Source organism: Corvus cornix, chromosome 3, assembly GCF_000738735.6.
Source record: "Corvus cornix cornix isolate S_Up_H32 chromosome 3, ASM73873v5, whole genome shotgun sequence".
Taxonomy (NCBI): Eukaryota; Metazoa; Chordata; class Aves; order Passeriformes; family Corvidae; genus Corvus; species Corvus cornix.
Window position 1 is genome coordinate 57,858,769 of NC_047056.1, and position 25,680 is coordinate 57,884,448.

Consider the following 25,680-nt stretch of genomic DNA (forward strand, 5'->3'; position numbering starts at 1 on the left):
CGGGCTAAGTTTAGCTCATGAGAGGCTGCTGAAATACAAACAGGTACCATGGAACTGGAACTCACTGCAGTTGTTAAGGGTGAAGCCAAGGTCACTGACAAACAGCAGGAAAACAACAGCTGAAGTCACAAACACCATTAATATAAGAGCGTTGCAACATATGGGAATGTACCTGTAGCTGGTTATACTCACAGAGGATGGATGAATGGATAGATGGATGGATAGACAGATGGATGGATTAATGTACAACACGATCCCCAGAATAAGCATGGCAGTACAGCTTCCCTTGCTGCTCATGCCTTCCCAACTCATGCCTTCCCTAACTCCTACCATCAGAAAGTGTAATAAAGAGTAGTTATAATCTAGCATTTGCACACTCTGACAACTGAGATCTACATTTTTAAGCACAAGCTTACTTTTCTTCACTCATCTGCTGACCTGTGGTTATACAAGTCTCTCCATACTTTGTTTTTCATTAGACATTTATCCTTCAAGTAAAGAAGGGAAACAAAGTAAATAGTAAACAGCTATGTCTGTGCTGCATAGAAATAGTAAGAATGATTGATTTTTAAAGAAATGATTTAATCAATTTGCTTTTAAAAGGTTTTAAAGATTTGGATTCTTTATTATTACAATTGCCCCTTTTCCTTGAAGATCTGGTCGTAGGGAGAATGTGTACAGAAGAATCCATTATTCCCTTCTTGCCTGGGGCTGCAATTATAATGTTAGGCCAGATAGTACTTATTACCTGCCTGCTTCCTGTTATTTTTGGAATGATCTTAAACAAGGTGAAAGTGCTTATTCAGGGTGTGGGAATAGGAAGATTTTATTTCACTTACCCAAATACAAACTCTGTATTTAGTCAGTATTTTACATGACAAGCTAAGGACCAAAATCAATTTATTTTTATGCGACTCTTACAATAATGTCAAATAAATTGGATGAGATCCTGAAATAACAAGAATTACACATCCTGTGGAAATCTGCAGATGTTGCATTGTCATTCTCAGCAAATGCTGTACACCATGTGGCAGTGCCTGCAAGCAGCTCTTTTTGCACTTTCTAACCCTCACAAAGTATTTACTGTTCACAGAGTCAAGTGTGTTATGTCTGTATTAGGCTCAGACTATAAATAGTCACATTGCTTATAACTGGAACAGATTGTTTTTTAGAGCATTCTCACGAAATACAACTTTAAATCAAAGCAACACATTCACCCTTTCATCAGCTAAAACTTTCTCCTCAATACAGCTGATGCAGAGATCACATTTAAACTATATTGAAAGTCTGTCTGTGTTTTGCTTCTTGTAACTGATACAAAGCACTATAAGAGACGAATTTAGCTTCCAGAGAGACAGGATAGCATTAAAACTAGCAATCTGTTTGAGTAAAACTGAATGTAGACCTAGTTTTACAGATTTTGCCCTTGCTGAAGGAAATATATGCAGTAATTTTGACTTTCCTCAATTATTATTTTCCTTTCTTCACGTATATATCTTTATTATGGCTGTATTTTTGTCCTCCATTCTCAATTGATTGATTTCTCCCTGGTTATTTACAACAGAAAAACATCCCAACAAGGTTTCATTTTGTGCCCTGGAAGCTCGGAACCAGCATGACTAACTATGGCTTCTTTAATTCACATTGGTAAGTAATACAGTTTTCTACTATTTCACACATAGCTTAGGATTCTTTTCAGAATGAGAGCATGATGTAAAAGAGAGAAAAATCAGTTCCTCTGGGTCTCTTCCTGAATAGAATTTTTTTTAGAAAGATATGGTAGCTGTATCCAGGTTATAAAGTGAAAGTTTTAAATCCTGTAAACTTAATGTGCAGTCACATTAAAGGTGTCTGCAGAGTCAAGAAATGATGCTCATTTGAACATTAATTTATTTCAGGAGCCTACAGAAGTCATGCAATGTGTACAAATGCCACTCTGCTGTAAGACTTAGAAGTGGACTTCCAATACATTGACAGTGTTTTGACTGGTCATAAATATATGTGTGTTTATTTTCATCTTTGAGATACCAATGTTTTACTGCTATTGCTCTTGTGTGTAATTTCTGGAGAAGAATCAGGATGTTCTCAGTAGGGTAAAAATACAAAAAAAAATTACAGACAATCCTTTTTCCAAAGAGCTTACAGATGGAGACAAGCATTTTTTTCCTGGTTGAAGAATAGTTACTTTTCAACATGCAAAAAGTTTTCTTAAAAACTTCAAATCGATTGATTGTAAAATATCTCTTTTTACTTCTTTGTTTTGAGAGGTGATAATTTTTCTTGATATGCACTCAAATATAATATGTCAACTCTGCTTGAAAATACTGGAAATAGTAATGTCTTTATTGCAAGGTGAAGTGCTCATACAGGCACACAGCAGTTGCTAAGTCCCCATGTTTTTGTATACTGGCAGACTCCCTCACCTGCCAAGGAAAAAAACCCAGTACCACACCCAGGCTTCTTTAAGGCCCTTCCCTTAGGCACAGTTCATTACCTGAAATGCAAATTTTACCACGCAGCAAAGCACAAGATATTTCCCCTGACTAAGGCTCCTACAATCGGGAGTCCACAGATCAAGCTGAGTTTCTTGGTCCTTAGCAGAACTCACTTGATGCCTTCCCCTTTGGTCAAATAATGGCTCAGGACTGGCTGGTTCCGGTGCTCCTCTCCCACATCCTCAGGCTCAAAGGGGCCCTTGGTTATTTGCCTCGTCTTTGCTATATTTCATTCTTTCTTTAATACGATCTTGTGTTGCCACAGATAACATCCATTGACATTTTCTCACTGCCTGAGAACATAGATAAGAAATTTACTATACCTATTATCTTTTGTTGCTCAGCTCATGGTTTCTCTAGCAGTAATAGGGTGTCTCTCTAACACAATTTACTCCAGTGGAACTTAATGTAAAATGTTGTACTTTTGTTCTACCAAAATCCTCTTATTTATATATTTTGTTGGTCTGGTTAGTGTCAAATTGATTCATGAAAGCGAATGCAATTATCTCCATTGACTTTCTGAAGGTTTGGACCAGGCCCCAAATGAATTTCTTTAAAAAGATGACCAGCATCTTGTAGTTGGACAGTATTCGTAGAATTCTGCTGTAGCTTTTATTGGGAATGAAATGTGGATTTCCTCATGAGCACAGCTGAACTAAATATTCTAGGAATATTTCCTAGAATAAATATTCTAGGAACTTCATAGGAATATTTTCTGTTCCTATTACAAAGGATGCCCTCATCCTGCTGGTAACATTTTCAATCATTCTAAACTTTCCTTTAACAGAATTACGTGACCAATACAGAGGGCTGGCATTGCATCATAGCTGTAAATTATGATGTCAAATTTTTGAAATCCAGCAAATTACTGATGCATCTAGCTAATGCTTCACCAGCATAAGGGTTGTGAGTGGCAAGTAGACATTTTATTATTAAATTTATTGCTACAGGATTAAAATGTGTTCTTGATTAAATTTCACTGAATACACTTGCAAGGTTGATGATACTGACTTAATTCACCCACTCTAAATCCTGCAGAGTGTCAATTATTAAACACTGAATAGAAGTAATTTCATTAAGTCCTGGATATCCTACCATCAACTGATGTAATGTGGAGAGTTTGCCACAATTTCTATTAAATACTTCAGGCTACAGGAATAGTTTATGTCAAATAAAACAAGCTATTTCACAAGCAGTGAAGGGATGAAACACAGATTCTTTTGCACTGTATCTGTTGTTCCCTAACTACTCTTCTCAGCTGTAACCAGAATTGCGTCTGTATCTGTGTGACCCATCACTGGGCCCACACTATGACTAATGTGAAACTCTGCATATATGCAGAGCATGTAACATTCACTTTTACATGTTTTTCCATCTGAGAGAGCACTAATTTGAGTCCCTCTTTTGCATCTTGCCACTGAATTTTATGATGATTAAATATATGAAAATTGGTTTTTTCATAAACTTTGCTTCTATAAAAGTTTGCAAACCCCTTCCCCCCAAAACCTCCCACAAAATTTACTAATGTAGAAGGAAAATTAAGTTAATTCTTTATTTCCATGAGTGCAGGGCAAAGAGAGACTTCATTGCTGCAAGGATCCCCTCCATTTAAAGATGATGCAGTTGATGCTGTAAGTCAGAGGTGTTAGTCTCTGGGGTTAGACAGGTATTGTCTGCAGGAATGATTGGTGCAAGGTACCAGTTAGAAGTATTGTGGGAAAATATTTTATCCATAGCAGAGAGACAGAACAAATCATTGTGTCCATGCATGGTTTGGAAAAAAAATTTACTTAAATGATAACTGAATTTGGCTTACACTGCAATGCTGTTGTGTCTTTTAGGGAATTCATTCCACGGATACAAACATAAAACACACGTGGACTTCAGTACAAAGATGAAAGCTCGCCACATCTGCAATCAGCAACAAAATCACATAAAACAATTATAATTTTAAGCACATTAAGCAAACTTTTATGTAGTTAACCTGTCCTAAGAGATAGCTCAGAAACTGAGACAATGTTCTTTTCAGATGGGATATTTTGGAGGTAGTATGATATTTAATTAGAACATCCACATCAGTTCAGCTCTGGACACCAGTATTAAAATATTGATTCATAAGGCCTAAGCCATGTTTGCTTTTGTGAAGCGCAGATAGGAAAAGTGGGGAGATGAGTAAGTTATCTCCAGTTAAACTGAAATCATGCTGTCATCCATGAAGCAGCTGCTGCAGCACCTTAAGACCAAAAGCTTACATGCTCCTGTTCATAATATGTGGTGTACAAACTTGGAAACTTTGGACCGGTAATTTTATTTTTTAATTGGTGTTTCTCCTTTACACTTTGTGGCTAATGTTCTCCTATTATCGAGGTCTTGCATATTTTAAGCACCCACCCAATTCTGTGGTATTATATGTATTTTTTTACGGTCTGAGTGACAAGTACATTGATATAAGTGAATCATCATTTTGCAGGCATAAATTTTTATCAGATCGGTTTTCTAATAGATTTCTACATTTAAGACAGTGCATCTGCCATAAAAGATTAGCTCATGGAAGATAGGACGTTGTTCTAATAGCAAATGATAGAATTTTATACTTTAAACATGTGAAGCAAACTAGATAGTAAATGAGCATCTTGTTAAGTAGTTTCTGGTTATCAGATAAAGAGAAAAAAACTGAACTAAAAGGATATTATTTTGCAAGATTTCCATTCCCTGCTAGTGTCACGGCTTTGTGCTGTAGGACTGCATTTGACTCTAGGATACACCAAATATAAGCAGGTGACAAAGCAAGAAATGCAAAATAAAAGGGCATCTGAAGTGCATTATATCCTGTGATTGCAGGATGAATTAGCAATACCTGCTATGGGATTCTTCAGTGTGCAGTACGTGAGAATTGGTTGAGAGATAAAGAGGGACTTGATAATTTCTTGAAGAATCACCCTTTGAAAGTGAAATTTTTGGGGGGAGACGAAACAAGGACGTCAGTCAAAGACTGGTGTATAGTATTAGTCTGAAGGAAGCCGCATTTCTTATTCATCATATGTTGCTACCTGACACACTTAATAACACCATATGAATCTTTTCAGCCTGATGTATCCCAGATTTACAGATTCAGTTCTGAGTCCCGTGTGAAGAAATGTGACTCAGGATAACCATGGACGTAGTGGATTTCTGAGAGAGGCAAGTACAGAGGGTTTCCCTGACTCAGTGGCCCAACATGTATAGCTGTGTTTGTCAAAGGCAGGTCCCAAAACCGTAAAACTGCAGAACACAGAAAACAAAATCAGAGTAATTCTAACATAATTCTTAGAATTTCACAAGCTGTCTTCCCAACAAGCTAAGTATTATTGTGCCTCCCAGAAGCATACGTGTCAGCATTTTTTATTTAAGGTCTCTATGAAGAGATCAGTAGTGGAGTGTCCCAGTCAGATTTGTGTCATGAATTATTCTATACAGAAAAGTGAGGGACTTTTCAAACTATGTTCACCCTACTTAGATCCTGGAAAATGTCTTTTGAGAAACATCACACAGGTATCCATAGCTGCAAATCAAAGTTCCATTGTTTTTTTTTTTTTCTACTACAGATGCAGTAGAAAAAGGCCTCATTGCTGTTACTGATTGCAGCTCTATGTCCAATTATCACAGATATATTGATGAGGACACAGTTTATGGTAGTAGCCAGGATCCATGACAAACTTTTAAAAGCAGTTGATAAATCAATGTATATAATCACACACAACAGAATGCTGCCTATATGCACAATAAATATATATATGTGTCATTATAAATTGCTTTAGTGTAGACACATGCATCATATTCAACCGAGTCATAATGACAGCCTTCTGTTTTGCCTCTTCCTTAGGTCTGCAGCTCCCTTAATTTATCCTGTCAGTCACCTGTAACAAGAAAAGTAGATGGAATCTCTAACATGAAGATTTTTATGCCTTGTAGAATTTTATATAGGCTTTAAATATTTACTGTGATCATGTTTAAGTATTCTTATCATCTACACAAGGATCTAAACCATTTGAATCTTGCTAATTTTTTTTGGCCATGATAATTTCTTTTGCCCATGAACTTTATAGTCTAATTCTGTGCTGAATGAAAATTATCTACTGTTATCAGGTTAAAATTTGCCTTCTTTCAGTTTCAGAGAAATTGACAAAAGCTTTCACTATGAGGAAAAAAAAGCCCAATTGTTATTTCTGAGCCATTCCTCGTATAAACTTCGGTCATGTTCCATTTTATACGTCTTCTCTGTAAGACAAACTCTTAATCCTTTTAATCTTTCTTCATATAAGAAATTTCCCATACCTCTGATGATTCTCATCACTTATCTCTCTCTGTACCAACAATAAACTTCATAGACCAACTAGAAGTGAATGCCACTCTGTTGTAATAAAATACTATTTTTATTCAGGGGTAAACCCAATAGATAATAGGTTTTCAGTGAGTGCTTCACAGTGGCTTTAGCTACCATGCTCTTGGCAACCATGCTTGAATTTGAACTCCTTCTCTTCCAGCTGTGTAGTTCAAGGCAGTTTCCCTCTTTGCAGAGACTGACCTTCCCTTTCTGGGCCAATATTTGGGTCACTACAGATGGGAAGCAGTCTGAGAGCAAGCAGGGAGGCAGCAGGGTGACAGGGGAATTTGGGATTGAAACCAAAGTGTTTCAGAAAGTATAGATGCAGCTAAAGTCACCAAAATATTTTATTCCTTATTGTAACAGGAAGTTTACATACTTGTCAGGAACACAAATGTGGTGGACTTGACAGCGTTAGGTTTATGGCTGAATTGGACTCAATAATCTTAAAGGTCTTTTCCAGTCTTAATGATTCTATGTTAAACTATACAAATAGGTTACTTTTCCAGATTGAATTGCCATTACATTACCATTTGCCATCAGCTGCCATCTAATTTAGCTGTTAATAAATCCTGTTGAAACTGCGTAAGGTTTTGACTTAACATAAATCACTCCCTTGTGAAACTTGTTGTTCTGCACTGATCCATTCCCAAAGAAATAATAAATATATTTAACAAGCTCATTCAGACTGGGGAAAATTGGAGACACTTGCTATTTACCATATGTACAAAATAATAATTTATTAATACTCTTTGTTTTCTAACTTTTAAATCGGCATCTGACTACATGGCATCATTTTAGACGAAAACAGACATGTATGGCTGCAGTTCTTTTGAGCTAGTTAGATCATTTACCAGCTGGAAATGTGTTTAGTGACATTAATAATACCTATATTTTAGAACTTAATACCCACACCTGGTAGTGTGGTAAAACATCTGGAATTATGCTGTTTTTTCCCAGACTAGGTCCTGCTTGACTTTGGTTTAAAAGGACAATACAATATTGAAGTAGACTGAGTATTTTGTAGCTAAGACTATTAAACTACTAAAAAGCTTGGTAATTTCACTTTAAGAAGAAATAACATCATTTGAAAGACCTTCCACTTATCCAAAATGAAATTATTAAATATTTTATTAACTGATTCTTACACTTACAAAAAAATAATCGTAGTGCTGGGGCTGGGAGTGCCCAGGAGATTGCTGAACAAAACAGGATTACCAGAAAGGCTGCCACCTGAATCGAGACCAGTGATCTTGGTTCACGTCTTAAGGCACACACCTTAAAGTAATATATAATCTCAGTGGGCAGGAAGGAAGTGAGTGCCGGAAGTTACCTAGTTAGCCATTCCTCAGTCAGAGCTGCTGGAGCCAGATTGGCGAGGTTCTCTGATGGTGCTCTAATTGCTGCTGAAGGAATAATGCTTAGTTACAGATTGCTTTGCTGTCAGATGAATAGTTTTCATGAACCTTGCATTCACATACAAGTAGCACGAACTGAGGTAGAGCTAGGGCTTGAGAACTAAAGCTTATTATTTCTTGAACTCCTTTCCCTAAAATAGTTACATAGGTCTCAGAATGAAGAAAAGGCAAGGAATGATCAGAGTGTATTTATGACTCTTTGAAGATACTACCATAACATGAAATAACTGTGCTCCTGTAAAAAATTGTTGTCTTTGGGTTCTTTTTCCTCAGGTCTCGTATGATATAACCTATTACACTTCAAATGAAGAAAAATAGCAACCTTTCAAGTTCACTGTTAATGCCATGGAAAGACTACATAGTATATCATGTCCTCCATTTGGCTTACCTTTATATTCACCTTTGTATTTTCACAACTGTTATTTATTTTGAACTAATTTTGAAGTCTTGAAAAAATGTTACATTTGACTATCAAACAAATGAAATGAGCATCATATCTGTGAAAGTCACAGCCACTGAAAATTAAGAGAGGCAATACAAAAAAATTCAAACATGAAAAATTTGTTATTTGATAAGCAGCTGGTAGTCTATGTAAAAAGCGTCAATAAGAAGAATAAAAGAAATATCTTTGCAACAGAATGGTCAGGTGTGAGAAATGAGAACTGTCACTACCTGAAAGAAAAAAAAAAAGCTAAATTTACATGATTAATATTTACTGGAGTTTTAACATTTGAGGAATGGGATCTAAGTAATTTAGAGGCGGGAAAGTGTGTCTTTTCCAAAGTAAAGCTGTTGGAGGCAGACTGGGAGGATGCTCTATAGTTGTAGTGATACAGTGTCTTAGGTTACTTCACTGAAGACTCAGAGAGCAGATGCTGGAATCAGGTTTTGAATTTAGAAGTGTGCTACCCTGGCCATAGCAATAATGGATGATAGCAAGTCTTCACTTTTGTATCTTCAGCTCATGTCAAGAGATTGGGATAGATAAGGATTAGCACAACTACTGTCAAACCTCTGCTGCAGAGAACATTTGGGACACTAAAGGTCAACAGGACACCAGTACTAACTAGAAATCTTTGTTTCCAATTCTGTTGTAATCCTAGCACCATACGAAAGCCACTGTATAGAACCTAAGCCTGTGAGCTGCATGTGCTTCTCTGTAGAAATTAGTTAGAAATATGCAAATAAGGTAATGAAACAATCTGCACCTTTGCATACAATTTGTATATGAACACAAACTTTGGCTTATGGTTAACAGTCCCTGCCTCTGGCGGTGACCAGGAAGGATGTGGAGCAGTAGATAGTGACAGTTTTGGCATGTGGGCAAGGACAAGACAATAGTTAGGTGGCAGTTACAGAAGGGCATGTGTGTTCGTAGGGATGTTTGGCGGTGTGCTGGGGTATCAGAGGACACCTGGAGCATGCAGCTGGCTGAAGGGGGCTCAATTTCTCATATTGTCAAGACTGGATGAAAAGATGGTAAATAAATTATTAAAGTTCTCAAAGATGAAGACACCTGACTTCAGAAATATTAATAGGATCACCGGCCTAGCAGCTCCCAAGCCCATAGATGAATGCAAGTATCTGGGGAACAACTGGGGCAGATACAGAAGCAGATTCTGTCAGAGCTGGAGCTCATGAACTGGGATCTCTATCCCAACTCCCTTTCTCACCAGAGCTTAAGGTGTTGTCTGCTTGTCCTTCTCTCTCTGCCCCAGCATGAGGAGTAGCTGTAGGGACATTCCTTGGTCATCTGAATCCTTGGCAGTGCAACTGCTCCTGCAGGCTGAAACTTGGTATTAGATGGTGTCACAGTAATGTGCCAATTAAGTCAGATCAAGGCTCCATGGAGCCTAATGGTTTGACATTTTGCTTCTTAACACTGCCAACAGCAATGCTAATTATTACAAATTGTATTTACCTACAGCAGTTCATCTAACCCTGGCCACTAGTCAGTCACCGGATTGTAATGGCTACTCGTCACCAACAAGCCAGGTCAATTGATCCAGAATTGAAAAAGGCCTTGTACTTAATTTCAAAGCCTTTCAAACTCTCTTCATGCGGTGGTGCACAAATCATAGACTTTGTTTCAGATGTGTTTAAATGACTATGCCCTTGGTGAACTTAGGCCAATCCACAACGCTCCCTTTTCATCGATGATGCAACCGTTTCTGAATAAGCTTTAAAACACTAGCTTACATCTGTGCATGTAACACTTCCCGTATCTGGCTTGAATCAAACCCATCACTGACAGAAAGTGGGCATCTCACACCTAGTTTTCCCTTGTAACTCACATTACTACACAGACAGATATCACAGGCAGACTCTGTACTACTAGACCCCATAGAATCGCAGCAGCACTTATTCACGTTGGAAGAGGCCTCCAAGATCATCGAGCCCAAACTTGAGCTGGGCTCCACCACGACATTTACACCTCAGCACCAAGTGCCACCTCCAGTCGCCACTTAAGCGTTCCGTCACCGGGCCGGCGCTTCCCGCCCTGCCTCAGCCGGGCCCGCGCGTGGGCGGAGCGCGAGCGCCCCAGGGAGCGGCCCCCGGCTCGGCGCGAGCCGCCGGCCCGAGGGCGCGAGGGAGCCGGGCGGGACCCGCCGCGCGCATGCCCAGCAGCGCTCGAGGGCGGAAGCGGTGCCCCGCGCGCCTGCGCAAGAGGCGATTCCGCAGGCGCCGCCGACTTCAACATGGCCGACCTAGGCCGGCCGCGCCAGCGCCACCGCGGGCGGGCGAGCGAGACCGCCGCCGCCATCGTCATGTCCCGGCACAGGAACGTCCGAGGATATAACTACGACGAAGGTAGCGGTTATGGCGAGCAGGTGCTGGTGGCAGAGCTGCGGGGCCCGCCCCAAATCTGGCCCCTCCACGCTGCCCCCGGCCCGCGCCCCTTCTACCGGCTGGGCCTCCCGTCCCGGTGGCCGCGGGCAGCAGGGTGTGGCGGGGCCCGCGCCGCGGTAGGGGAGGGCCCGGGGGCTGTCGGGGCGGTGGGAGGGGAGAAGCCGCCCCCTCACCTCCCCTCGGCGGGGGTTGGACGGGGCTCCGGGCGAGGCCTCTCCCCGCCCCGTTCCCGGCCCGTTTCACGCCGAGTGGAGGGTCCGGCACACGTGGCCGCTCTGCTATCCAGGATCTCCTCCTGCTGCCGGGGCCTCCCGGGACTTTCCACACGGGGAGAGCGTGGCCTTGCTACGCGGTCCAAGCCACAGCTGGGTTCTACCTGCGTTGCCTTGAGCTGCCCAAGTTTGACTGTGCTTTTCAACAGCGGCATTGGCTTGAAGAAAGCCTCAGTCAGTTGAAGCCATCCATCCTTAGTCTTGTAAAACTTAAAAATTGATATTCACGGCCAAACTCTAGTAAAGTATTGCTGATGTTAATAGATGGAGTCACCAGCTGTTACCTGAGGAAGAAATGTAATTCTTAAAGATGGAGTTGTGCATTTAGGGAATAACCTTTTTCAAGCAGCTGTCTCATTTTACTTAAGCTTGTGTGGAATGAACAAGTTCTTCTGTAAGAACTTGGCTTGTACCTGCACTTTCTTTGTGCCCTGGCCCCATTAACTTAGCCAAACTGTAAATCAGAGGGGTTTTTTTTCCACTCGAAGTCTTTACTTTTGTTGGCTTGGGCCATGGAGAAATGGACACACTTCAGTTGATACCGGTATTTTAAAGAACCCTTTGGTAAGAGCAGCGATTTTGTTGCTTCACTTTGTCAGATTATTAAAAAAAATGCAAGAAATGCTTCAGCCGGCCTCTGGGCTTCTGCTGAGTGACCAGACTACGCGGTTTATATGTATGATAGTAGCACAAATTGGGTTTTGCACTGCGATCTTGGAATTTCTTGGAAGTTGTAAATTCATGTGAGCTGTGCTGTGTGTTCCCACCTTGCAGTTTCTGCTTGTGTAAATTTGCCTAATATAGGCAAAATATTGGACTAGATTGGGAATTTTACTGCTTGATTTTTCATCCTCCAGAGACCATTTTTCATCACAGATTTGTTGAAAGTATTTCAGCTGAGTCTCTGCATTCATAAAGTTACGTGTGCAGTCCACTGAGTTAATTTCAGTGTTCATACACTCATCAGACTCTCTTTTAATGAGTTTTCTGAGATACACAGTAGTTTGCTGTAGCCATTAAGTTGCTGTTGCTATTGCTATTGGAAACCTGACTATGAGGTTACATGTCAGGTCTTGACCCTTGTACCATATACTACCACTGTAGTCACACAGAATCATTTATGGCCCAAATGAAGTAGACTTTGTGTCTTCTTCTCTGTTAAATGCTATATATTCTTTTTATGCTGCTTGTGATTCTGTAATGTCCAAATATAAGTTGCATTTCTAAACTAAATATTTACAGTATTTTTTGATTCCCTTTCATAGGAAGACTTCTGAGGCCTTAGATCTTCTGGTCTTCATTTGACCATGTTCCATTTTTTCCCCCTCCTTTCTGAGATATTGTGAATGTAACCAATGTGGTATTCCATCTGCAGATATGTTGGCAATACAGCTGGAATGCTTCAGTAGCTTCTACTCTTCTCTGTAATTTATGTGATTTTTAAATACTTTTTTTTATGGTCAGTGCATGTTGTGGTCCGTAAGTCTTTTAAAACAGTAAACAATAGATGTTACTTGTGAAATTGCCAAGTGCAGTAGTGTCTTTAATAATAGTTTGTTATTTTTTTCAGGTGTTTCCTTATTACTTAGTGAAAATTACACTTTTTTAAAGGATTGACATAATAGTAAGATTAGATTTTGGAGGGAAAGGTGCATAACTTACTCTTTGTATTTCTTGGTGCCTTTTTTTATGAGAAAAGAATATTTTTAAGTAACTGAATGAGATACTTGCTTTTTGCCTGAAACAATTTTGCGTGTTCAAAAGGGAATTGTGAATTGGGATTTTTGCCTTGCTGAATGTCATTTGAAAGGTGGATGGGTGTGAGGACAAAACGGAGAAGAAAGGTGAGGAGTGCATAGGAATGGAGTAGAAATGCTGATCCTGAGTTGTTGGAGTAGAAATTGCAGTTGAACTGTCTGTCTGGGGTTAAGACTGAGAGGTCAAGTAAAAATATCAAGAGAAGTGCCATTTTTGGAACTGGATTTGGTCTGTGAGGGCAGAGGAGATGCTGAAGGAGGAGGTGTGAAGTATGGTAGCTCTTGAAAATTTTCGGCCTAATAAATAGAGAATTAAATGTTAAAACATATTATTGTAATAAAATTTTATTACTGTAATGTAGAAGGTTACTTCTTACCTAGGTAAATAAACAGAACTTAACTGCACTTCTGGAATACAGGAAATGAATAATTTCATAAAACCTTATGCAAAACCTATGCTTTGAATTATTATTTAGAAATTGTGCAGATTAATTTTGCTGTTTTTGCCTCATAGACTTTGAAGATGATGATGTGTATGGCCAATCAGTAGAAGATGATTATTGCATTTCTCCTTCAACAGGTTGGTTCAGATAATTACATTCAAGTATTGTTCATTGATACCTGCTCTGATACTTATTTCTAAATTAAAACAATATTTAAAAGCTAGTGACACTTTTCAAAAGTGCCTAGTGGCCATAATCCTATTACAGTCAGTTACGTAGTGTTAGGCATTATACTTCTGAAAGTCTTATTAGACAGCTGGCCACATTTTGCATCCTATATGTGTATTGTCTTAGATGGTTGGAATGTACTTGGTAATGTGAAAATCTGGTCTGTGGGAATGTGTTGATAATCTTGAAACATTTGGTATCTTTTCATATGGTTAGTAGGATCTACCTGGGCTTAACAGTTGTTATTGTGCACCTGGTAGTTGTTCTATGCAACTTCGAGTAAATATGGGGTAGGGAGTCTTATTGTGGGTTGCAGTGCTGGTCATCTCGTGCAAGATCATGTGGAGCTAATCACCCTTCCAGCATTTGTAATGTTGCAAAGTAGGTTTAAAATAGTGATGGCTGTGTGCTTAGGTAAGGCATAATTGTAGTCACTCGGCTCAGCTGAATTCAGCCTGGCTGTAGAACATTTAAGTTGTGTTCTCCAGTCAAGTCTCTGACAAGATTATCAGTTTAGGGTTTCCCCAGATTTGGTGGCAATGTTTCTAGAGCTGAGTAGGCCCTGGAATTAGTACAGCTAGTGTTGACACAAAGCTGTGCTACTGCAGGTAGCTGGTTTGGATCCAGGTCCACTGTGACTGTGATGTAGTGTGTGACCTCTGGCCACAGGAACTTGAGATAATTTGTTCTTTAAAACTCTGGTCCTCTCTCATGCTCTCGATTTTAGTGATGAAAATGTGCTGTGTGTACTTTTTACTCAAGTATAGACTGATAAATGGCAAAATTAATTCCTGCCTGTGTACAGTAATTTTCCTAAGAACTCTTCATGTGTAAGCTTCAATTATAAAGTAATCTGATCTAGATTGTTTAACAATCTTAATAGTTGCTTCAGTTATGGGGATTGAATATGTAATGCTGTGTATGCATTTGGGAAACAGTTGCCAAGGCTGTACTACTTCTGGATATACACCTGCTTTCAGTATGGATTTCAGAGCTGCAGAGACTATTATATAAGGCAATTTGTTTACATTATGCTTTGCGCATTTCTGAGAGTATGGAATGACTGGGGCTCTTGTTCAGTGAGGAGTTTTATTTGTATATGCCTTAACATTGCTAAATCAGAGTGATGCCATGCACTTGTTTAAAGTTTTGTGTGAATATGCATTTTTACTCATGGGCTGTATTTCAAATGAAATTCTATGAAAGAAAGGATGTGTTCAACTCTGTTAAATTCTTACCAGTAATTTGACAGTGACATGCTGTAAGAGCAATGTTAATTTCGTGCTAACTTTTGAAAATTGAGACTGAGTTTAACAAAAATGGTTGAGTAAGGTTCTGAAGACATTAGGCCATAGATTTGTATAGAAAGTACTGTTTTTCAAACCTGGAGTATATTCTTTTTTCTAATGCTGAACTTTGCAGAATTACTGCATTCCATGGATACAAGGATATTGCCCAGCCTGTAGTTTCACTGTGATGAATTTATATATATTCCAGCATGAGCTGTTGTATGCTCTGTGCAGTCCTCAGGTAGTAGTAACTATACAGCAGTGTCTCACCACCCCCTTGAAACCACTGCAACAGTTCAGCATCCTAACTTATTTTACCTTTACTTGTGTTCTGCTTTTAAAGGAGGAAAAACATTTGACTTTTTTTTTTTTACTTTGTTTTTTTATCTAATGCAGCAGCTCAATTTATTTACTCCAGACGAGACAAACCAGCCACATTTGCTGAGCCATTAGAAGAAGAATATGGCTATGAAGGTACCGATGCTGCTGCTGATTGTTTTCCATCCACGCATCAGTTGACTGAAGTTGATAGAGGTAATTATGGAAAACAACTATCAGAATAACCTCTTGCATGAATTAAGGATTTACTAGAATAGTCTTAAATTAATGTTTCTTACTTGACTGACACGGCTCAGAATTCTGGAATCTTGTTATAAAGCAATACACTTCAGGAGCCTCCCTTCAGTGGTCATTCTTCAAGTTCGTAACTCCCTTTTGTGTACTACTTGTAACTTGGTTGCACACATTGAAACGTGTTCTTAGTTTCTTACTAGAAATAATGAGATTTCATGTGGAGACATTAGAACATCTGTACTGACAACTCAAGTCTTGACTTGAATATTATAAACTGAGTATTTGTAGAATGATTTTTTTTTTGTTGTTTTGCATTCCAAATTATAGCAATCAGCAGTATTTGAGAGGTTTTCAAAGTCTTGCATTTCCTTGAAAGAGTAGCCAATATTCTGTACAATCTTTTCTTATCCTGTTTTGAATTCATGAGACTTTTGTTTCCATTCAGTCTTGCAGCCGTGCATTCCACGTTTCAAGCTGAGTTCTGAGCTGAGTGGTTGGGGAAAAATACTTGCTTTTGTTTTTTAAGCTTGCTGCCTGATTGCTTAATTGCTTGCTTTGTGAAAAAGAGTCACAAGTCTCTTTTCTAAGTGTTAATAGTTAATGTAGTTTTTAATGTTTTGGAAATAATCAGGGTTATTTTTAAATGTTGATAAGATCTCACTAAAGTGTGTTGAAATTCAATACTTCAAAAACGTTGCAGAAAATTGTGAACAATTCTGAACAGTAAATTAGAAAGAATTTTGATTCTATGTCAAGTGAATTGGTAGAAGTTAAGCTAATGCTTAGAGATATGGTTGATTATGGTATATTGGGTAATAATATACATGTTTTTACAGCAGGAAATTAAGCTGTAGAGGGCGATTTGAAAGAATGAGCTAGTATAATGGTACAGGTGATCTAGACAATGCAGTCCTCTGGCTTTGCAGAACACTTTTGACACAGTCAGCTAAGAACTGCTATCGGGGCAGGAAGGAAAATAACATTTTGGACTATAAAAAAGAGGGAAAAGAAACCTCAAAATATCCACTCCTACTGTGAAAACAGCAGTGGTCTCACAAGACCTAATATGTTTGATACAGTATGTAGTGTTGGCCATTAATACAAAATTATTGATGTAGCCAGTGTGGCTGCAAAGAGTTTCACGAGGTTGTTCTTGTTGAGTATTAGATAGTAAAATGGCAACAAGCACGTTGTGCAGGGCTCTGCCCATACTTGTTTTGCAGGGCAGATGTCTGGGGAAGATTCACTTGCTATTTGAATTACAGGTAAAGGGTGCTAATATAAGTAACCTTGTAGAGGTTGGAATTCTGTGGTGTTGAATTCCTTTAAGCAAACTTCTTTAAACATCTTCCAGGAAGTGTTCAAATAAAAAGATGTAGTTGTCTTCCTGTTCTTCAGCTCCTGTTTTCTAAAATCTGAACTGGCAGCAACTGGACTATTCAGGAAGATTTTCTTGTGCTCTTTAGTGTTTGTATGGCTTCCAGTGAGTGGCAGCCTGGTGAATTTTCAGTCTCTTGTTGTGCAGCAAGTATCTTAGTAAATGCTTATAGTAGTTGCAGAAATACGCGCCAAAGAAAATTGATTTTATCAGCCAAAAATATATTACAATTTTAGAAAAAGTAAAGATTACAGGTAGTTTGAAACCTGGCATGTTGATCAGTTTTCAGTTAAGGCCTGAGGACCCTGAAAATGCTGTTGTACTTTGGGTGTTAATTGTAGCCTCTGTAAACACTTAAATGTGCTGTTCAGTGGGATTTTACGTTGACTTACTAAATTATTTTAGATAATTTTAAGGTGATTATTTGTATTTCTCCTCTGCAGTGAAGATACATATTTTACAACATCAACATATTTCAGTACTGAGACTTTCTAGAATAATAAATGGTAGTCAGTAAGATGTTCTTCATTGCAATATCTGAAATAGGTAAATGTTCTGCAAGGTGTGGGAACAAAGTTTATCAGGGCAATAAGTGAGATTGAAATTAATTTCTAAAGGTTTTAGCTCTTACTGTAATATTTTTCCCTTCTGTTCACTAGTCAGAGGTGTGGTGCTAGTGGTTAGGCCATTGAAGACATATTTTTGGGCAGCTTATAACAGTAATATGTTTCTTTCAGCCCGTCTTAATTCATGCCTTGATCAAATGAGAGAAGTTTTGGCAGAGTCCATACCAGAACAAGCAATGGTGCAAGCAGTACTGGATACTAAATTTGATGTACAAAAGGCTTTGGATCTTGTGCTTTCACAAGGCAGTAAGCAAAATGTGAAGACCAAGAATAAGGATGCTGTGATTTTAGCAAAGACTACAAAAGGTATACTTATATTTAATTGTTTACATTCAAGGTGATTCATTTCTATCTACAGTTTAATTTTGGCATTACAAACTGTGAAGACGCTTATCATAGCAATAGTCATTTCTTGGAAAATGAAAGAAGACTGACTTACTATATGTGTGTTCTAAAACATTTAAAGGAAACAGCTTTTCTTGAGCTAGAAGTCAAAATAACATCTCAGTGTCAGTTAAAATTCAAGCTGCGACCATCTACAGTTCATGATCAATTTCTGACTTACATGATTTAACTGAATTAATGCATGTCCTTAAATCTTTAATTTAAAGCATCTTTAAATTTTTAGTGCTTCTCTTGTTTATTTGATGAATTGACATCTCCCATCCCTAATACCTCCCTTTTTTGGTAGTGTCTCTATAGTAGCTTTCTTATTTTGATTTGTACTTAAATATTGGTAGTCTTTACTGGCATTCTCTACTAATTCTTACAGTTCTTTATGTATTTCAATAGATACCTGTAATTTAATTGTTGAACATTCCTTACCTTTGGATAACACTTAGTAATTAAATGCCTTTTCATGTTTCTTGATTTTTTTTTTTTTTGTTCCTGCTGTCAACTTTTAAAAAATGGGATATTTCATTGTGACTGGACTTCCATCTGAAAATTATTGGCTATTGTAAGGTAAGGAGACTTACATTGTTGTCCAGAAATGTGTATTGATACAGGCAATTTCTCTTGTGCAGTAGACAATTTTGCTGACAACACCAACAGACCTGGGTTTGGAAACTTGACAGCCAAAAGTGGTTCAGCTCTTTATTCTTTAACTACAAATTTTGAAAAATCTGATATACCTTCATGTGAAAGGAAAGGATTGAAATCCTCTTCACTTGTTCTGTCATCTGCGTTCAGTGAGGATTTGTGTAAAGGATCATTTTGTGAACCTGTGAATAAACAGGCAGAGAAGCAACTACCAGAAAATGCTAGTGCTGTAAATCTGGTTCCTGAGAGTGAAGATGTTCACTCTAGCATAGGAAATAACCCATTGAAATGCAAGGAAACACAGGACTTGAAATCCTTGCTGATACAGAGTGTGGTTTGTGATTCTCTGAGTCCTGAACACAGCATTCCTCTTGTTTCCTCAAAAACTTCTGATTGTAATAGTAATGCACATTTTTATAGTCCTCCATGTTTAACAAGTGCTTTAGGAAACTTGGCTCTTGATAATGAAGTCAGTCATACTGTAAATAAAAGGAATGAACTTCTTGAAAATTTTTCTTCACTTGCGCATAGTCGAAAACAAGAAAGCCCCTCTTCAGATATGGCTGCTTTGCCAGTGTTAAGACCTGGAAGCACATCATTGGCTGACTTGCTTCAGGAGCACCAGGAAAGCAGTGCTAGCCACTGTTACTCTTTGGCTGATCTTTACACCCAGTCAACAGCAAGTCTCACTGATAGGAAATTGGGAACCTCATCATTATCACAACTAGTAAGTCAACCCCAGACTTCAGGTGGGATGCCAGAGCTAACAGGATCTTTGTCTTCTCTAGCCCTTTCTAAAGTTTCTCCAATAAAGGAGGTTGAGAATTTATCACTCTCAGATTTAATAGCAGAGACCATTGAAATAGATAAAACTCAGCTGAGAACTGACTTGGCCACGCACAATGTAATTGAATTGAGGCCCTCCCAAGGAACCAACATTGATTTAAGTGTCCTTGTAAAAAATGCAGAGGTATCTACAGAGAAAAGTGTGGTAGGACAGTCAAATATACTAAGTCCTGAAACGAAACTTTTAAAAGAAAAACAAGGAAAATGTTCTGGTTTTGCCAAAACAAGCAGGAAACCCAAAAAAGGGCATGGTCTTAAGAGGCAGGATTTGTCCCTTTCATGGATAAAGGCACTGCGTGCAAGACCTTCAGCTTTTGCTTTAACCTTGTGCCTCCGTTATCCTCCAAAAGGATATAAGCAGCGCACAGTTGGGATACATAAAACTTTCCTATACAGTAGACAAGTACAAGATGTAAAACCCAAGGAAACTGGTCCTACAATAGCCATAACACCATTTGACTTCAAATCAGCATCTCCTGATGATATTGTGAAAGCTAACCAAAGGAAAGCTTTTACAAGACAGTAATGAGGGGAAAAAAAAAGCATCAGTATTAATATTGCATTATATTAAAAAAAATTATATAGGACCTATTTATGATCCAGAACTGACTTTTTAAAAAATTTTTTTAATTGACATATTACAGTTCTTGCTGATAGGCAGAAATTTGTATGTGAACTTTGAAAGTGTTGCACTGAATATCTCAATTTTTGCATAATTTTCACTGACAGTTTAACATTCTTAACTTTTGGAAAGTCTTGAACTTTACTGTATAGCTACTGCTTGTACAAAATTCTGTAAACACCATTAGACTTCTTGAAATACGGCTCTATGTGTTCAAGATACAGTTCATTGGGAAGAACAGTGAATGATTATTTTGTAAAGTAATTTACTTTTGCTATATGGTGTATAGTTTGGGGAGCAGGAGCCTCAGTTTATATTACAACTGTTTTATTAAATGTTCTTAAGGTTAGATATTCTGATAAAAGTATGTTATTAACCTGCCAGTCTTGTAATGGATGTTTCCAGTCAATGTCATTATTCTGTTTCTATCTTTATACTGATCACACTATTACAACAGAAATGCCTTTAGTTTTTAAAAGCCTCAAGGACCTCAGGTTTTGACACTTCTGGTTGTGGTAATACACGTGTAGGTTTTGATAGGACCAAATTTGTAGGGGAGCAAGCAATTAAATTGTTGTGCCCCCCGACTGCAATTAGCTATCAAAATGTGATATCCAGCATTTTAAACCAGCAATTTTATAGGTATGTACATGCTGCATGTATTTCATAAGAAGTTTCCCTAGGATTCTATTGTTTATTCTCAAGTCTTACAAAGAAGTACTGAAGTATCAGTTCTTACAACTGTAGCATGAGAGTCTCTGCTCAGTGGAAAAAAAAAATCAGGCAAAGCCTAAGTGCTATTCGTGTCTGCCTCTTGTCTTTTTTGAAGAAAACTTCCTTTAGAAATGGAAATGCATTCTCTTCTACTGTTTGCACCCATTGCTGTTACTTTGAATCCTTAGATGAAAGATCCAAATCAGAACATTCTGGACTTATTATGGTGCCCTGTTATTCAAATTAGTAGCTGCATGTATGTTTGAACTTTCCTTTTAGTACACATTATGACTTCTAATATATTTCCAGTGTCATTGTCAGTATTTTAGATTCAGAACAGCAATAATTTCAATAGAGATACTGCTGCAACTAGAAAATGTTTGTTCATACACTTAATTCGTGCTAAACTTGGCAGCTATGAAACAGTAGATATGACTTTCATCTAGTTTTAATCTAATTTTTGTTGAGCATGTTACATCAAAAAGAAGACAAACGCTTTAGGTTTATTCCTGACTCCAGGTTGCACTACAATTTTGTTTCTAAATAAAATAAAAGAAAACACGTTCCAGTTCTCTCAGGTACAAATTTAATGGTCTGTATATTTTGCTTTTTGTCTAGTTGTCTTGTCTGTCAGTTGTCATTTAGGACTAAGAGCAGTGTGATCTTTGACCTTGTGAATGAAATTAATGTTTATTAACCTAATTAATAAAAGTTTTATATAATTACAGTGCTGCAGTGTTTATGTTCTAGTTGACGTGTTAATCTAGCCATCTGTATCCTAACCTATTTGGGGTTCCTTTAAAGGATTAAATAATGCAATCTAGTGTACATACTATGATCTGATAAGTTCATTAGCAGGAGCATAATTGATTTCCTGAGAAGACTTTCCATAGAAGTCTGGTTTGATACTGATTGTAATACTGGTTGTTTTATTAATTAGTCATAATAGCAAATTCTACTGTGTCAAGAATATGAAATGCTTTTCAGTGATCTGTTTCTCTGAAGTTAATCCAAGCATTAACTTCCCCCTGCTTAAAAATCCAAGTCTGTTTTTCCTACTGACCAAAGGGTCCTATTAGCAGAGTTTGTAATTAAAGCTCACTTTTCCCAAAACCGTGTGTATTTTTCTAGTAGAGAAATTCTAATTTTTCAGCATAAAACATGAGTGCAAAGTTTGGCATTGTCATGCCTGTTATATTTGTAGGTGGTTTTGCTTTCCTGTGTTTCTAATACTCCAGACTTAATTAATGTCAATAGATATTTCTAATACATGTGGGTCTTTTAAAATTGAATAGCTTTGCTTTCCCATCTAAATCTTTTCTTATTTTCTCTGTCTAGCTTCTCTTTGGTTTTGGTCTGTTTTCTCATTTCCCTGGCTGCCCTTATGTGCATAAAACTTCTTATAATTTGTAATAGTTTTAGAGCATGAACTGGATATACAACTAAATATAATAAATATAATATCCTGTGGATACCATTGGAAAAAGTAGTAGGGGGCAGTGTGTAGTACTTGGAGCTCAGATTTGGCATAGTTTTCATGCAGATTAAAGTTTGAACAAGTGACAAGCTAAAGGGCATCAGCATTGTATGTTAATCATGGATCTTACTGTGGGATTGTTACCTTAGTAAACAACTTTGGATCTTGTTAGGTACCTAGATTTTCATATATAATTAGTTTTTCATTGGCATTTGACTGTGGTGTTCGTGGTCATGAAGGAGCAGTATATGCTGTTCAGGGTATAAGCAGTAGGGGAGGGATTTTTCTTCAGTTTGCAATCCTGAATCCTGAAATGAGCCTTGAATTAATACAGACCTGCAGGCTGAACATTGGAGAAGGTGCCTAAGTGGTGGGTAAACCTGAATTCCAGTTAATTTTCAGCAGAGATTTAATTTCATGCCTAGACAATTTTATAGTTTTGTTTTTCTAAACAAAAGGTATTGTGTCACTATATTTGCTTTTTAAATTAAACAGGTATTTTAATAGTTTCCTTAATTATTCCTTTAATTTTTTTACTGAGAATGAGGCTTATGGTATCAAGGACAGTTTTAATTGTGTTAGAATACTGCATGATAGGGTATGTGGCATTTTTGTGTAACAACTGTGTTTGGCCTTTGCACCAAAGGGTGTGTGCCTAATGAATGCTGGAATTCTAGTAAACTTAATCTGCCTATTTTAATATGGGTTGTGTTACTTGTTTTGGAATTCAAATATTAACATTGCAAAATACTTGTCTGTCTTTCCATATAAACAGAAAAAGATAATATTAAACTGCATAGACATACTGCTACTGTATAGTCCTAAGGCATTTAGTACATCAAATTTATTTTGTGCATAGTTTTTAAGTGGCTGCTGACTATTTTTAATACAAAATTGACTTCTGGATGTTGCTTTATATATGTAAATAAAATGCATATTATTAAAGGACTGAGTTAATTACAATTTCTTGTTAACTTACCTGATAGAGTTGAATGTTCTATAATGTTTGTATCTATTGTGGAAACAGACTCCAGTTCTTACCTGGGTTTGCATGGGCATTCTTTGCACAGAAGATTCCTTTGGAGAAGGCAAGGCAAAATCTATATGAACAGTTCTCAAGATCTTAAGTTTCACATGCAGCAAGCTGTTTGAATTTCTAGAAATGCTGCACAATATTTCAAAATCTTATTTCTAAGTGACTAATGGGTGCAGTGAGGTAGTCTTTGCAATCTTGTGTTTTTCCCTATTTCCTTACTGTGCCATTCAAAAACATTTTCCCATAATCAGCAATTTCTCAAAATCTGCACTTCTGCAAAAAGTTAAACAGCAACAACTACTACTGCAAAAATGAATATCTGTACAAAAGATTTGTATGAAGATAGGACACAACTCGTCTTTTTATGAAGCAAATGTGGTTTATTACAGTCCCATTATACAAGGGCAGTAGTTTACCTTTATGCAGGGGCTGTAGGTTAGGATTATACAAACATTCATTCACATCTGTTTCAAATCTAAAGTACTCGACTTCTCAAATTTTTAAAATCTCTTTGTGTTAGGTATTGATTATGGATCTATATTTCAAGCAAATACTTCATCAGATTGCAATTCATGTAGTAAAGGTAAACTTCCTCAGGTGCTGAAAGGGGGTGTTTTTCTGTTTTTTGGGTTGCGTTTTGGCTGGTTTTGGTTTTCTTTAAATTTTTTAAAAAAATTTTTTTATTTGAGTTGAATTTTTTAGATGTCTTACTTTTTTTTTTTTCTCTGAAATGTAGAAAGCTGATAAACTTAGATTTTATGTTCAATTTATTGTGTCCAGGCTTCTAATGAGATAATAGGAAATATTATTAGTCCAAGTTATCTGTCTGCACTGGAGAACAATGTTATGAAACAAAAAGCCAGTGGTGATTTATTTATTCATTTAAGCATGCATTTGTCTTCCCAAATTGCTATCTCAATGCAGTTCAGTGGGAATGGGTTTCTATTTTAATATTGCTGTATTATGCAGCCAGTTGCTTCTTTGTGTGGTCTGTGCACGTACACCATTTTACCAAAAAGTAAAAGCTAATTGCGGTTTGTGATTTTAGGTGATTCTTGAGATGAACAATCTGTATGAAACTGCTCATCAGCTTCTAGTGTCATCATGGAAGTGTGCTTTATCTGGTTTGTGGATTTGTTACATTGCATGCTTAAAAATGGCCCATTAGAAACAGTTGTCAGTGACTTCTGAGGTATGTCTGTAGTTTGTTGGTCAAATAATTGATTTGTATGCTTAGTGTTGGTAGGATTCCTTTAGAAAATAACCCATTGCCCTATAAGTTTCTGGTAATAGTAAGACCAGAAGATGACTAGAACGTGTAAAATGGTTGTAGTCTGTAGAGATTAAAATATGTGTTGAAAGAGAATCTTTGAACAATTTCTTAAGAATTAGACTTACGAAAACACAGTGAAAATTATTTTATTCTTTTTATAATGAAATTATGGAGATTTTAGAGAAGAGTTGTTTGTGAAGCGTTTACTCATCATCAGTGAGGTCCCGCTGACTGGAAGCTGGTGAGCATTGTCCTGATTTTCAAGATGGGCATTAAGGAGGACCCCAGAAACTACAGGCCTGTCAGTCTCACTTCAGTGCCTGATAAAGTTATGGAGGAGATTTTTCTGGGTGGTATTGAAAAACATCTGAAAGACAGCACAGTCTGCAGTCACAGCCAGCATGGCTTCATGAGAGGAAAATCCTGTCTGATTTTGTTTTATGACAAGGTAACCTGCCTAGTTGACCAAGGGAATGCAGTTGATGTAATCTTTTTGGATTTCAGTAAAGCTTTTGATACTGTCTCACAGGATCCTTCCTGATAAAAGGTCCAGCACACAGCTGGGTAAACACATCGTGAGATGGGTGAGCAGCTGGCTCATGGGTCGGGCACAAAGGGTTACAGTGAATGGGGTGACATCAGACATTGCTAGTGGGACTTCACGGGACTCCATCCTCGGGCCTGTGCTCTTCAACATCTTCATAAATTACTTGGAACACAGAACTGGAAGGGATAATGAGCGAGTTCACAGATGATAGAAAACTGGGAGGACCTGCTGACTCTTGAGGGCAGGGAGGTCCTGCAGACAGACCTCAATAAATTGGAGGGTTGAGCAGTTCTCAACCAAGTGAAGGTCAGCAAGGGAAAGTGTCAAATCCTGCACCTGAGATGGGACCACCCTGGCTGTATGTACAGACTGGGGAATGAGGGGCTGGAGAGCAGTGCCACAGAAAGGGACCTGGGGCTCCTGGTCAGTGGC

The 25,680-nt window shown here is 37.9% G+C and overlaps 1 protein-coding gene across 2 annotated transcripts in view; it reads left to right on the forward strand.

The window, feature by feature from the left end:
- The first annotated feature begins 10,934 nt into the window (after positions 1 to 10,934).
- Positions 10,935 to 25,680, forward strand: part of HBS1L (HBS1 like translational GTPase) — a 60,961-nt gene continuing 46,215 nt past the window's right edge. The window contains exons 1-5 of one of the 2 annotated variants that reach the window (XM_039568081.1): positions 10,935 to 11,087; positions 13,670 to 13,735; positions 15,512 to 15,649; positions 17,804 to 17,998; positions 18,661 to 21,642. In XM_039568081.1, coding sequence (XP_039424015.1) covers positions 10,976 to 11,087; positions 13,670 to 13,735; positions 15,512 to 15,649; positions 17,804 to 17,998; positions 18,661 to 20,105 — 1,956 coding nt within the window. In that variant the 5' untranslated portion in view covers positions 10,935 to 10,975 and the 3' untranslated portion in view covers positions 20,106 to 21,642. Of the gene's footprint in view, positions 11,088 to 13,669; positions 13,736 to 15,511; positions 15,650 to 17,803; positions 17,999 to 18,660; positions 21,643 to 25,680 lie in introns of those variants that run through there. The other variant, XM_039568080.1, reaches the window with a different exon arrangement.